The sequence below is a fragment of the Pinus tabuliformis genome, chromosome X (genome assembly GCF_031772625.1).
Source record: "Pinus tabuliformis cultivar Carrire ecotype Pingquan chromosome X, CPIR1, whole genome shotgun sequence".
Taxonomy (NCBI): domain Eukaryota; kingdom Viridiplantae; phylum Streptophyta; class Pinopsida; order Pinales; family Pinaceae; genus Pinus; species Pinus tabuliformis.
The window spans coordinates 1712156326-1712172202 of NC_142308.1; the positions used below are offsets into that span (position 1 = coordinate 1712156326).

Sequence of the window (15877 nt, forward strand, 5' to 3'; positions counted from 1 at the left end):
GGGGGGTCCGAAAAACTCTGGCGCTGACACGTAGGGGAGGGTGCGGTTTCATATAACGCCCATTTTCGACCCCCCCGATGGTAAAGTTCGGATGGTGAGGGGGGCGCGACGAAAAGTCATGTGGGCCGTCGGATCTTGGGAGATGGGCGGAGATGGAGCGTGATGTGGCGGCAAGTTAATCGTGACGTAAAGGGATATTTGTATTTCTTTTGTTTTCCTTACCTTCCAAATACCATGGGCACTTACCATGGTTTTCCAAACAATGAGCTTGTAAACCACCAATGGAAATTAATGAGGAATCAAGATTATTTTTTTCACTCTTCCTTTTCTTATGTATAATTTTAAATATTTGTGGAAAAATTCCCTTGTAATGTTGTCAAGGCCCTGAAAAATATGGAGAAACTACAATTTTTATTTTTATTTTTTTATTGAATGGCTAGAAGGACGATATGGCCAATGACCAAAATCAGAAAACAAGACTTTGATACAAAATGATATGAACAAAGTTCTTGCTCATTCAAGTATTCAGAATATCTGGAATATGAGAATATCCATCATAGGATAAATAATATTTATATATAAATGTTTGAATACAAAAGTGATATGATTGAATACAATGATGGGCCTTGTATAAATAGGTGGGAGTGCCCTTTCATAAGGGGTCATGTCTTTTGAGACATGCCCTTTCATAATTATTAATTATTATTGTTTATATTATTTATTATTTGTATTATTCCATATTCATGTTCATAATAGAGTATGCATTGTTGCATTTTATTCAAAGTAATATCCCATCTGTAACTATAATCCAATTTTTTAGTTGAAAATCTATGTCATGTCCTAAGGAAAGAAACAAAGCTGTCACTGCTTTTTCAGTTTTCCTTCTTTCTCTGCTGTGTTATATTGATGACACTCTTGACTCTCTACTATGATAATGGCGATGAATGTAATAATATGATGCATCATTATCATAGTTTTAAAAACCGGAACCGGTGACCGGACCGGTCCACCTAATAAACCGGGTTTCAAATGGGAACCAGTCAAATCGGGACTGGTCAGGCCTAAATGAACTGGTCTTTAAAAAAATACATGAAATAATTAGTTTTTAATAAAAAATCTATTTTTAAATTTAAAACCATGATTCCAAACCAATAGAGACAAAATATTCAAGGTTTACTAATCTGTATACCATGTAAAGGTGAATATATCAAAATGGCATTGAGTGCAATACATATCAGCAACAAAATACATAATCAATGAGGCTCTAAATGGCCTCTAGAGTCTGAAACCCATGCTCTAAGCTATGGGGTCACTGACCTACGACAAGTCTACATATCAATGATCACCAACATGCTTACTCTTCATCATGATCAAACTCATCACCACTACTAGACAAGAGATTATCAACCTGAGCTACATAAATAATATGGCTTAGAGTTTGAGGACTCCTAAAACTTCTCTACATCTTTAGTAGTAGTAGCAAAAATAGACATCAAGATTCAAAACTACAAATCAGTGATCAACACGGTCACTCATGAAACTCATCATTGATTCAAATTTCAACGCTACTAGAAATACATAATCTTCATAAACAAGATCGACTTCAGACTTGGATTGCTCAACGTTATAACATGATAGAAATTGAAAAGGTTTAACATGCCTAACCAATGATTTTGGTTTGAGTGAAGGGTTCATCTCCCAAACCTTATAATGTGGTAGAAAAAATTAGCATGCCTAACCAGTTGTTTTCCTTTGAGTGAAGGGTGCATTCTTGTTAAGGCCATGGTAGAGGAGTTCAACAATCAATACCACCAACATCAACAAAGTTCAACAATCAATGCCACCAACATCAAGGTTCTTAAAGGATCAAATGGCAATCTCAAATCTAAAATTCTAGGTTCTCCATATGAAATCCAATGAGGTTGAGACTTGAAACCATTCTCAAACATCTCGATTCATTTCATGGTAATTTTAAAAATTAAAGTAAAAGGATATATTGCTAGGGCTGAGATGTGTCAGGAAAATGAGAGGGTAGGCATGGTTTTCTTGGAGGAAGTATTTTTGGAGGAAAACAACCCCAAAAATCCCTTAAAACAACCTCAAAACATACAAAAATGCATTCTGTGGGGTTTATAGCTGCCCTGGCAATAAACCGGCTGGTTTATGAGGGGTAAAACCGGCCGGTTCTGTCCTAAACTGGCCAGTTAGGACTGGTTTTTCTAATTTTTTGGCGAAGGGAGGGGTTAAACCAGGTTTTTCTGCCGGTTTGACCAGTTACCGGTTCAAACCGGCCGGTTTTTAAAACACTTATCATTATAATTCATTTTGATTTGAAATGATGATTTTACAATGAGAAATACAATGCTTCTCCTATTTCGAACACCAAATTAAATGGTCAAGTTAAAATTAAATCACAATTTAATTGTGTATGTGCCATTAATTATTGACAAAAAAGCTCTATAAATTTCGTGGAGTATTGATTTTTTCAAACTTAACGTCTTCTCTTTGATGTGCTGAAACTCTTGATTATTTCTTTTCTTCCCTGTTTCTGCTTGGTATTTAATTTGCCAAAAATCCATGTGGGAAGTATAAGTCTGTTCCAAAAGAATGTCAGTTTCCTTAAGTTTTTAGATGAAGCATGGTTTTCCTAGTAGCATACCTGATTATTATCATTTTATATTTACAGGGGGCAAGTATACTGGCAGACTCTGGAACAGAGCAAGTGGAATTCATTGCCCTTTCCCAAAGAACTGGAGATCCCAAGTACCAGGAAAAGGTGTTCATTTTAGTAGCATTTATCCTTTTTTCTTGTATTGTATTTTGTTGACAGGGAGCATTTGAATATAAGAGATGAAATTCAAAGCTTATTCTATGACAGAAATAGGGCTATTTGAATAGTGCATTAGCAAATATGGCTAATTTTAGATTGGTCTACACTATATCTTTAATATGGTTATTTTATAATTTTGATGAAGTCAAACAATTTAATATGTGACATACTTACAAAGATTGCCATGCTAAAGATGCACAAGCAACTGGTAAAGATTTTCTTAGCTGTAAATATTTGGACAATTAATGTATAATGAGTCCCTTGGATCTTTTATTAGTTTGAATAAAAAGTTTTAAGGTGCTTTAGCTGATGCTTGCGCTAATGGGTTTACCGTTTGACATCTAAACTGGAACTCACTGACATACCTACTAAGAGTCATCTTTTCTATGACAGACATATTATGAGTTAATTATCTCGTGTTTTCTGCCTAATATTATAATATTTAATGCATACGGAGTCCCTTGAATATTTTATGAGTTGGAACAAAATGTTTTAAGGTGTTTGGCTGATGCTTTCGGTAAAGGATTTGACATCTAGACTGGAACTCACCGAAAATTCTACTAAGAGTCATTTTTGACATGTCCAGCACTTTTCTGCCTTATAGGTTGTTTGCAAGAGCATTGCTACTGAAGAATTTGGGTACGGAGAGTTCTATTTGGTGCTTTTTCTGTTTGAGGAATACAATCAATTCTTAGATAGTATTCGTTCTTGATAGAATGCAAACTTTCTCTGGAGTATTCTGATGTATTTTCACAGTCCCATCAGCTGCTTTTGGCTATTACCGAACATTTATGTAATCTTTCCTTCGTGAAGGGGCTCAAGTAGTTTGACAACACCTTTGGAATATTTTTCCTGAAGTCTAAAGTATTGGCTTTTTTTTGAGTGAAGCACTGAAAAAGAAGTGCATTCAAGCAGCTCTTTGCATCAAGGGTTTGCACAGTTACTGTCAATGTCCTAGAGAGTTCACATATTCATGACGCACATGTTTTTGTCACTAGATTCATAAACGACAGACTTATATCCATTGTCTGAATAGTTAGTAGTTCTACTTGCATTTATCAGATTAAGGTACTCCTAAAGTGCTGCATTCATGAGGCACTTCATCTCTGAAGAAAATTATTGTTCTAGTGAGAAACAATGACCAAAAATTCATTTTTGTTGATGCAGGTTGAAAATGTAATCAAGAGACTGCAGGCAACTTTTCCTGATGATGGATTACTTCCAATATATATAAACCCTAATTCTGGGCATGCCGAAACTTACTCCAAGGTTACTTTTGGTGCTATGGGTGACAGGTATGTATTTTAATGTTGGTTAGAGTTTTTGTTTATGCTACGATGCTATCATGCTAGTGGTTCTTCATCAGGAGTAATCTGGTCCTTTGATCTTTAAATTTCTACGTTAGATGTGCATTTTGTGTGCTTTTTCACTAATAGCTCATTCATGTAGCTCTGAACTACACTGATTCTGGCACAGTGGAGTATTTGTTAAAAGCTATGAAACTGGATTTGTTGGATTTTCCTCAAGTGTTCGAATCCTACGAATCGGACACGATTTGACCTAATTCGAATCCTAAATTTGGGACACGTCGTGTCCTAACAGGACACGCTCGAATCCGGGTCGTGTCCTGTTAGGACACAACGTGTCCCGAAAACCGGATTCGAATCCGGCGAAAAGGAACCTGTAAATTCAAGTTGGGTGTGACACCGGTGATTATCAAACATCCTGGTTCTGCGTCCTTGCCTATCACATCATAGAGATCAACGCTTACACCATTAAAGTTTATAACTTTTGTCAACATAACAAGTCCTGTTATATCATCTGGATGAAGGCCAGCAGTTTCACAAGCATCTCCAGACACATCTGTTCCATATTCTGTTTGGAGCACTCGAAGGACAAGAATGCTTTGAGACTGACAGCTGCTTTCAACCCCCAAGTTTGTACTACAAGTCTCTGTTGCCTGCTCAAATGCAACAATAAGATTTTTTATTTTAACATGGAGACCAAGCAGCAGCCTTTCCACCATCTTGGCAATCATCTTAACCCCATCTTGAACACCAAGATAGGTGGAACCCCCATTTACATGGATACCACAGCCCTCTACCTGCTCTGAATTCCGCTGAGAAGGAGACGCACTGGGGTACACTTCTGAAGTAGAACATTCTTCAGAACTACTGGATGTTTTGAACTCAGTTCGTGGAACAAGAACCAGCTCAAAGTCCTCCACATTAATCTCACACTTTTCAGCTGCCAGTGCTTTCCAAGGTATTTTGATTGATATGCTGGTAATAAATCCTTCTTTGATAATCACCGGTGTCACACCCAACTGGCATAAATCAATGAATCATAAATTCTAAATTCTAAAACCAGATTCGAATCCGGCGAAAAGGAACCTATAAATTCAAGGATGCTATAATGTTACTAACTTACTTTGTAAACAGTAAAACTAACATCTAGATGAAGATCTATGTTTGAAATCAATGAATTTGTATCATTAATGAGAATTTGTGTAAGAAATATCTAATTTTTAATATATATATATATAATAAAATAATATATAACGAATCCTATGTGTCCTGTTCCGGGGGGTCAACGTGTCCGAATCCAACACTCGAATCCCCGTATCCTACGAATCCCGAATCCCCATGTCAGGTTACTTAGGTTAAAATTAAGTTTTATTAAAAATTTTTAGAGTCTGAATTACTGATGAGCCTTTTAGTTCGTTGAAATTTTATTCTAATGCTCCTTGTAAATGTTAGAGTTCTTTTTGTCTTGTAGCAAGTTATGTGTTGCAGTACACATCATACATGAGGATAATATTTTATCTTTTGTGTTCATGTGGATTTCAACTCTACTCCCATGGATCTGTAAATTCATTCTGTTTTGTCTTTTCTGGATTAGAAAATCTCATGTAGGAATTGGATTAGTGTCCTAGAAAATAGATAGCTTTGTAAGGCACCCCTCAACCATTAAATACCCTCTTTCTTTGTAGAGGATATGCCTTCTCATTATACATTCAACTTGAGTCATTTAATGCTAATCTTTGTTCTTTTGGATCAAGTTCTTTATATTATTTGTGGACTTATTTTTTGCATCCGTCATTCATTTAGAGCTGTGTAGGCAGGGTGTGTGTACCTGCTCCCATGGTTCATTGACCCACACCAGTTGCAGTCTTGTGCATCTCTCTCCTGCACTTGAGGGGGGGATGGTGGACCCATCATTTTGAGGCATTGTAATTTGTAATGCACTGTACTATATATACCAATGTGGAAAAAGTAGACCTCGGGATTAAATCGGCAAAGGTCCAAAAATTGGAAAAGTCGTTAAAGTTGGGGGGTTTTTAAAAAAATTTGCAGAAAGTTGGCGAAATTATAAAAAATACAAAAATATTCATTTTTTAGCATCTAAAGTATCCACAACATAAAATAAATTCATTTCCGCATAAACAAGAAAAGAAAGCTAATATATAATATGTATATGAAGTCTAGTGCTACATCACGTATAAAAATAGTGATTCAAGTCCTGAATTTTGAGTCTTGACTCAGTCTCAACTCTCAAGAGTCAAAATATCAACAAAAAATATAATAAATGTATATCATGAGTCATCTAAATGTCATAAAGTAATCAGTGACTGAGATCCTTTGCCCCTTTTACGAGAATAGAGAATGGTTTTGCATTTTCTTCTAAAGGAAGAAGGCCTTGCCCCTGGGGCTACAAATGGACTTTGTTTCCCTCTAGAAGCAAAAAAAAAGAGGTGGCCTCTGTCCTCTGTTGCTGCCCATCCTAGATGGTGTCACCTCCTCCTCGTCATCCTCTTGTTGCTTTGCCTCCTGACCTTGCTCCTCCTTCTTTACCCCTGGCTCTCCCTCCCTTGTAACTGCTACCTCCTCTGCCTCTAGTGCCTTTGAATCCACGTCTAACGAATCAGGGGTCGACTCCATGGCAAGCCTCTCAGTCTCAACCCTTTATGCAACAATAATATCAATATTGTCCAGTGAGATGGCTTCCACATCAAGGATTTTCTGTAGTTGTCTCACCCACAATCGGTGATTGTACTAGACGTGGACCATGTCATTGATGCATTGGGACTCCAATCTATATTAGGGTCATAGATTGTAAATTAGTACTTAGAAAATTTAAATATTAAAAATAATAAAATGAATTCAAAAATTTAATTCGAATTTTGTTTACCTGTTGTGCTTTTTGCTGTGTATTTTGTCAAATACACTCCAGTTGCGCTCACACCTAGAGGAACTGCATGTTTGGCTGAGCACTCGAATGGCAAGATTTTGGAGATGGGGTACTCTGCGACCATAGCTTGTCCACCAAGCATCTACACGTTAAAAGAAAAATGAGAAACATAAAAAAAGAAGTTAAAACATTGAAATTCTAAACTTGAAGCAAATTATGAAGAGACCATGATATATGAAATTTGAAAGTTGAAACAAACTGAAGCTTACCTGGCATTTTGGTCGTTCTATTATTACTAGCCATGGTAAAACCAAATGTTGCACCTGCCATCCTATATATCTCCGTTTCTTTAGAATTTTCTTCATGTTCTTGCTTAGATGCCACCATCCTCTCAACGCAAGTGAAGAATCCATCCATCACCTCGACATCAAATCTGAAACCACAGGAGTAAGAAATTGCGGGTTGAGGTAGATGGGGTACTCTGCCACCATAACTTGTCCACCAAGCATCTACATGTTAAAAGAAAAATAAGAAACATAAAAAAAGTTAAAACATTGAAATTCTAAACTTGAAGCAAATTATGAAGAGACAATGAATTATGAAATTTGAAAGTTGAAAAAAACTGAAACTTACTTGGCATTTTGGTCGTCCTATTATTAATAGCCATGGTATAACCAAATGTTAATAGCCATGGTATAACCAAATATGCCACCTGCCATCCTATATGTCTCCATTTCTTTAGAAATTTCTTCACGTTCTTGCTCAGGTGCCACCATCCTCTCAACACAAGCGAAGAACCCATCCATCACCTCAGCATCAACTCTGAAACCACAAGAGTAAGAAAATGAAGGGTTGAGGTAGATACCTGCAGCATGAATGGGGCCGATGGAGGGTATTGTTCCATCTCTCATCAATCACTCTCCATACCAACTGTTGTTTCTTTAACCCCTCATCTCCCTTATCTTCATAATAGGCACAAATGGCTTCTTTGCCCTAGCCATGGCCTTATACAAGTAGCCCATTGCGGGCTTGTCTCCTTCAACCAACCCAAGAACCCTTAACAAAGGTTCTAAAATGGCACACACCTCCTCTACTCCTGCCCAAAAGATCTGATCATATGAAACTAGTTTGCATATGCCCTCTCCCTCTGGTTTGCGGCTAATAGATAAAGCATGCAAATCTTATGAAAGGAACATGCTCACATCCCACATAGAATTCAACAGACACTGAGGAGATATGAAAGTAGTGGCAAATTGTGTAATGGCAGGACGCACCAACTCTTTGTTGTTGGTTAATCTTCTCATCAAGCTAAGCACAAATGCATGATTATATATAAATTTTGTTATGCTCTTGGATGATTCAACAATATCCCTCACAAGAGGAATCTTACCTATATCCTCCATCATCAAGTCAATACAATGAGCAACACAAGGTGTCCAAAACAAGTTAGGATACCTCTCCATAAGCAACCTGCCAGCAACAACATAATTTGTAGCGTTGTTTGTTATGACTTGGACAACATTTTGTGGACCTACTTCTTGAATGAAGATGTCCAACAATTCACATAATAAACATGCATCTTTAGTGTGTGTAGATGCATCAACAGATTTCATAAACATTGTCCCCTTGGGACAACTAACCAAGAAGTTATGAAGGGTCCTACCCTTCTGGTCAGTTCAACCATCTGACATGATTGTGCATCCAGTGTATTCCCATGGTGCTCTAGACTCTTCCAATCTAGCAGTGTAATCAACTTTTTCATTTTGAAGAAGAGGCTTTCTCAACTCTGCAAAGGTAGGGGCTTTGTACCCCAGGCCAACAACAACAACAACAACATCAAACATAGGTTGGTAGAATGGGTTGGTCTTGGCAATGTTGAAAGGAACATCACTCCAAAAAAGACACTGACCATTTTGTCAGCTTCTGCCTTTCCTTTTTTTTTAAGTGTCGATTTGATGCCAGGTTGTGCACCAATTGTGGTTCTAGGAACAAAAAAAGATGAGAAAGATGAGGGGTTGGGACATGCGGGTGTGGATTTGATGCTGAATAACCACTCTCACTTCCCCCCACTCCTGAGGCCCCTACAAGTTGGCTTTTTACCGTTGCCTTGATGTCTTTGCCCCCCTCTTTATCTGTCAATGATTTAATGGCTTTCCGGAATCCGGATGATTTATGGAGTTGGATTTGGGCAAAGTTCTATATTTTCCCCAGAATTTGCTCCAAATGGAATTTTAATCTGTTGACACCCCCTGACATATGCTTGCCACACAACTTGCAAGTGAAATACATTCTATTGACCCCCCTAGATTCGGGTATATGATCAGGTTCACCATATTCCCACATAGGGTCTAAATTCCTCGGCCTTTTGTTTGAAACTTTGAACTTGAATTTGAACCTACGATACAAAAAAACTTGAAAAAAAATAACAATTGCCAATCACATAAGAAGCAAACACAAATGTAATTGTTGATTTTAAATTTTAAATGCCTCTTCTCACTCACTTGAACACACTCAGATTCACTAGAGAAGGGTTTGAATTTCTGATTCTTGAAAGTCGAAACATGTAAACAATCTAAACATTTTGAAATTTTGATTCAATCTAGATTCTAAACAATGTTTTGATTCAAATTTCGAAGTAAAAATAAGCTAAAAACAAACTAATAGAAATATTTAAGGCAATATTTAAGAAGCGATTTGTGTAACAAAGACAGAGAGAAATTAAAATACATACCTGGCAGCAATAAATCAGCAAGACAAATCTCCAAGTCCACACCACAAAACTAGCAAATCTCCTCCTCTTGGGCAATGGAAAACACCTCCTTTCTCCACAGGGATGAATGGCAGAAAGAAGAGTGAAGAATGAGTGATTTTTCAGCCTTTTCCCTCACTTATCTGCGGCTTGGGTGGGCTTTACGAATTTTTCAATTGACTCCCGATTAAATCGTAACTTTTTTGTTTTTGAAAAAATCGCCAAAAAGTTGGCCGATAAAATTGGCTAGCCCCAAAAATTGGACTTTGCCGATTTTATTGCTATTTTTTCCACGCTATATGGTATATAATATATCTATTTGGATTACATAAAATTGTAAAATACACTCACATACACCCTATGTTACAAGAAATGCGAAAATGAAATAAGAAATGTGTTCAGTGTGGAAAACAAAAAATCTCAGATTTTGCGATAAGAAATATTTTAGGGATTAATTTTTTTTCATGGTTTAATAAATTAATTTTTAATTTTTCTTCTTTTTCTTTTTTCAACTTATTTTTTTAATATATAAAAATAATAAAAAATATTCAACTATCACTGTCATCATAAAGAAAAGCATGTCATTCTAATTTGTACAAGTACGTACACAAAAATATTAGACCATTTGGAAGACTTGGGTCTTAGGGGGTAGTTAGTGTTAAGTTATAAAATAGGAGACATAATAAAGTTATTCAAGCTATAGAGCTAGAGAGATAATAAAGGTGTTTAAGTTATAAAGTTGGTGACATATTGAAGTGTAATGTTAAGACAAGTTAATGATATGTTAAGATAAGGTTGTACTCAAGTGATCATGATTTAATAAAAAATGGGCCGTTCCTTATTGGCAAAATAAAACACGGGTTTCCCTTTTGTATATATTAGTATACCTGACATGGATTAAATGAATGAATTACATCACTGATTCTTCCATATCTGCACATGTTAATATTTCTAATAGTGCTATCAGAGCATTCACTGCTTATTAAAGATGCATCAGATAAATTGTGCTGAGGAAAAGTTTGACTCAGTTTGGAGTGCAATATTCTACATGTAGAAGATGCCCAAAATACAAAAGTGGCCACAAAAACAACAAAAGACAAGTTACATCTATGCGAGTTGAAGGCATCATTTTATTTATCAGTGATATGCTTATAAATTTTGAATTAATTGGTAAATAATATTTTAAACTGTTTCTAAGTTCAAAAACATAGAAAAAATCAAACTGTCACTTAACAAGGTCTAAAATATATAGCATGAAGACATTGAAACATAAAATGAAAATATCTAAACATTGGAAACGGTTTGAACTCGAAGACGTTAAAGAGTTTGCACAGAAAAATAAAGACATTTCTGTATATAGATCATGCTTAAGACTTTAAGTGGCAAATAAAGGTGAGTGAAAGTATTGGCCTTTAACAGTAAGAAGGTAAAGCATAATTTTTTATTGTTTTTTTTTTGGTATGCAATAAACTTAAAACATTACATCACCTTTTTAAATAGCAAAACATTAACTTTTAAAATACCTGGTGTGGATGCCATTTCCTTGGAAAACATTGATGTAATCTTTGAATGGAGGGTGGAATCCGAGATGCATATTATGGAGGTGGCACTTGAATGGTTAGAGGAGCAGCACATACTGTTATCGGGGGAGGACTTTGAGATTGAGGAAAGTGATGTGGTAGCCTCAACACCACCTTCTACCTAGATTAATACTCATATGCCTACCAATAGTCATCAGGCAGATGTCGGAGGACCTTCTAGTAGCAAACATGCCATTATTTTTTCTCATAAAAGGGGAGTGGGAATTGATAACTAGCTGCTAGATTGATCATAGTATATTGTTATCACACAAACTCGCACTTCATGAGATAAAGTCCTAAAGCTCAAGTGCGATTTGAGTGCAACTAAGAGGGAGGCCGCTGTCAGTTCACCAACCCTCTTTCTCATTTTAGTCTAGCTATGTTAGTTTTTGTAGCATCGGATGTGTTTGTAACAAACTAAATTTATATAAAAATAAACACGAATAATGTAAAAGACAACAAATGAGATTAATGATTAATTAGTTAGCAATTAATGAAAAGGTATGTCCCTAAGGACATAACCTTTAGTGAAAGGGTACTTACCTGGCTATATATATAGGACCCTCATTCTCATTTGAATCATCCTACATCAATTCTTTATATAATATACAATTTACACTTACTGTCCTACAATGGATGTATTTGTCTATGAAGTATTTTAATATTTCCGCTGTGTATACGACTAGTGGTCGTTACATTGGTATCAGAGCTTCGTCTGATCCGGCCTTTGGCCACCAACTTGTCATCAACTGTGTTGCCATCGTGATTCTAGCGTTTCGCTACCAGTTTTGGAGTTTCTCCAACTTGTTGTTAGGCCTTTAGCCATTAAAAAAAAGAATTATATAGAAAAAAATCAACTAAAAAAAAGAGGAGTATATATATTAAACAAAAATCAATATATACATAAAAAAATTATATCTTAAAAGAAATTAGTATATATATATATATATATATAAAATTCATAAAAAAAACGCAGTCACAAAAAAAATTACCATATTAAAACCGAATTTAAAACAAACCAAAAAAAAACACGACAGCCAGAGCCACCGCCCAATGGGTAGTCACCGATCGATTGAGGCACTGACAAAGTCCCCCACCGTCATCCACCACCGCCATCCACCACCGCCCTGTTTGAACTGCTAAACTCATTGCTGCTTTTCTCTGCCCAAGCCGTGAACGACTACCTAAGCTGTCAATTGTTGTTGTTCCGACCGTCACCAGACCACCGAACTCATCACAACTAGCACTTCCGTTGCTGTCTTGCGTTCAACATTGCAGTCTTCTCTCGTGCCAACCCTGTTCCTGCCCGCTGCCGTCATCGTAACACGTCCTTTGTCAAAGCCTTGTCCAGGCACGTCCGTACAATGCAATCGCTTCTAATTCGATGCATCCCTTGTTAATTGATATAATTATAAACTACAATTCATTATATAACTGTAAATATATATATATATATATATATATATATATATATATTTTTTTTTTTAATTAATTAAAACTATTTAATTAATTGAAAAAAATATAAAAAAAAGTTAGAAAATAATAATAATAATTGATATATATATATATATATATATATTAAAAAAGATTACATAATACCTAAAGTCATCGCGACAAAACAAAATGGGATCAATGATTGAAAAAAAATGATGGAGCTCAATTCTAAAATGATGAAGGAAAAAATGTTTTCCTATGGTCTTTCAGTTACAGATCATAGAGTAATTACAATAAAAGGAAGTAACCAAGGCAAAGAAGTTAATGTCACCATCAACCCAATCAACAATAAAAATTATATCAATATTAACTTGGCAAATCAGCTATTAATTCCAGAGCTAAGCGTTGGTGAAAAGAAAAATATTTTTGACCAAAAAGAGTATAAAATTAGTGATCTACAAGTGACAATAGGTCATTATGAGTACATATCTCAATTTCATGTTGTAAGGACGGATAAAAAAACTGACATCATACTACCCTGGTTTAAAGATTTGGGTACATTCATGTTAAACATAGAGAAACAAGTTTTGATGTTTCCTTATGAAGGGAATATGGTCACATTTCAAGCCATAACAAGTAAATTAAAATCAATAAAATCTTCATTAGAAGACCTTAAGGATATCTCAGACTTGATGTTTCAAGATGACGAAAAAACTATATCAAAGAAACAAAAAGAGCTTGAAGAAGTCATTTGCAGCAAAGACAAAGAAATTTCGCGCCTTAGAGATCACCAAGAAAAACTACTTGAACAAGTCAAGAAAGCTAAAACATCAAAGAAGGAACTCAAGGAGCGTTTATTAGAACAAGAAGAAGAAAATCTATGTTTAAAGAGCCTTAACCAAACATTAGTAGAACAAATCAAGTGTTTAAAAGACGAGAAGTGTGAATGCCAAAATAAAGTTGATTCAAAGAATGAGGAATGCTTACGTCTCAAAAATCATAAAGATTCAGTAGTTAAGTCAACAACAACAATGCATGATGGAAATCATGAAACTGCCATAAAAATGTTAAGGAAGTTCAAACTAGAAAAATTCCTTATCGACATCTGAATCACAAGAGTAGATGCCTTAATAAATCTACAAATTTATATCACACAAAACATAAACAACAAACTTATGTTCCGAAGAACACTGAAGTGAGCTCAATCCAGTTATACGATAAACATTCACCACACAGTTCCAAGGGTTGAAGATTTCTCAGAAGATTAATCTAGGATGGTCTAATTCGTTTTCAGTACGACAATTCTGTCTATCGTTCGAAACATCATATCGTCTTGTATCAACAAAAATGAAAGCTCAAAAATAAGAAGATATGTCGATCACCAGAAGAGAATCGATCCTTCATCAGTAAGCTTTAAGGACAGATTTTTGAAGGGGAAGGCAATGTAACACACTAAATTTATATGAAATAAACACAAATAATGTAAGAGACGACAAATAAGATTAATGATTAATTAGTTAGCAATTAATGAAAAGGTATGTCCCTAAGGACATAACCATTAGTGAAAGCGTACTTACATGACTATATATATAGGACCCTCATTCTCATTTGAATCATCCTACATCAATTCTTTATATAATATACATTTTACACTTACTGTCCTACAATGGATGTATTTGTCTACGAAGTATTTTAATGTTTTCATTGCGTATACAACTAGTGGTCGTTACAGTGTTCTGGCCACAAAATTTGGTGGAGAGGCTAGAATACATGAGATCTCCAAAACTCAGAAATCATTTTTGGAAATTCCACCTAGAAATGACTTAATTAGATTTTTAACCAATTTTTAAATATCTCCTAAGTCTAAACTTTTAGGGAATATGGTTAATTTATCAGAGTTATTTAAATCAAGGTGATAATTCTCTAGAAACTCACACAGATCGATCCAGAAATGATCTGAGCTATCGATTAAGATTTAATCTTGGTCATTGGAGTCCCAACTGGAAGATATAAGAAGGGATTGATGTGGTGATGGTGAATACACCAATGCAGATACTTAGTTGCCTAGGCAGTTGGATTTTCTCAGTGGCAAAGACTTAGCAGAGAAGAGAGAGCCAGAGGGTGAGTAGCAGGTGGTAGTGAGGTCAGCAACATTCCATGAGGAAGTATTCAAGTTCTAGGAGGGGCATTGAGGGGTAGGCCGAAATCCATAGAGGTTTTGAGCAAGCACTGTGCAAAAGTTGATGCAGAAGGATTTGTGTTTGGCTTGGGAGACAGTTTCAGGGGCATAAATTAGCTGTGGAGTGAGAGAAAATTCTCACAATAATTTTTGCCAATATTTTTCCTTAGATTAGATTGCTAGTAGAGCATCTAAATTATTGTACTCAGATTTGCTGCTTAAGAATAATAATAAAACCCTCATCTGTTGCATTGGTTTTCCAGCATTGGGTTTTTTCGGGGACAATTGTCCAAAAACAACCGTGTTAAATTTTATGTGTGTATGTTAGAATTTCTTAGTTTCCAACATTTTATTTTCCGCAGAATTTTTATGGTGAAAATTGCAGTTATGATTTTGTTCATTGTTTGCCGTAGCAAATAAACTGCATAATTAAATTTACAGTTAGGAGAATAATTTCCAGTTGCTGCAATAGATAAAATTTTCACAGGCTATTCTCTGGTTCAAGGGGGCTTCCCTGGGGTAATATTGGCAGTGAGTTTCCAGGTGATATGAAGAGTAAATCTAGCAAAATGATTTGAAGTTTGATCAAGAAAATAAGAGTGATGGGAGGACTGGAGATTAGTGCCTTTTTCATAAGGTTTCTCATTCAGACATCACAAGCTGAACCAAAATGATGATTAGAGCAGTCCACTACATACCCTCAAAGATCATCCTAGTTGCTTCATAAATTTCAAGAAGGTTAGGGGAAGATTCTCCACTAGAATACTTCCAATGTCTTTTCGAAGGGAATTATTCAAGAAAGTGAAAGAGGGTAAACCACCACCACTAGAGAAGGAATGCCTCACTTACAACCGTTCAAGAATGAAATACCACAAAAAGAGGAAGAGATCACTTGTTCATCAATTCACACATAA

At 35.7% G+C, this 15877-nt stretch overlaps 1 protein-coding gene across 1 annotated transcript in view; it reads left to right on the top strand.

Moving 5' to 3' along the window:
* LOC149146593 (mannosyl-oligosaccharide 1,2-alpha-mannosidase MNS1-like) overlaps positions 1-15877 on the top strand; it is a 185754-nt gene that overhangs the window by 62178 nt on the left and 107699 nt on the right. The window contains exons 7-8 of the mRNA XM_089450085.1: positions 2687-2776; positions 3998-4125. Coding sequence (XP_089306211.1) covers positions 2687-2776; positions 3998-4125 — 218 coding nt within the window. The remainder of the gene's footprint in view (positions 1-2686; positions 2777-3997; positions 4126-15877) is intronic.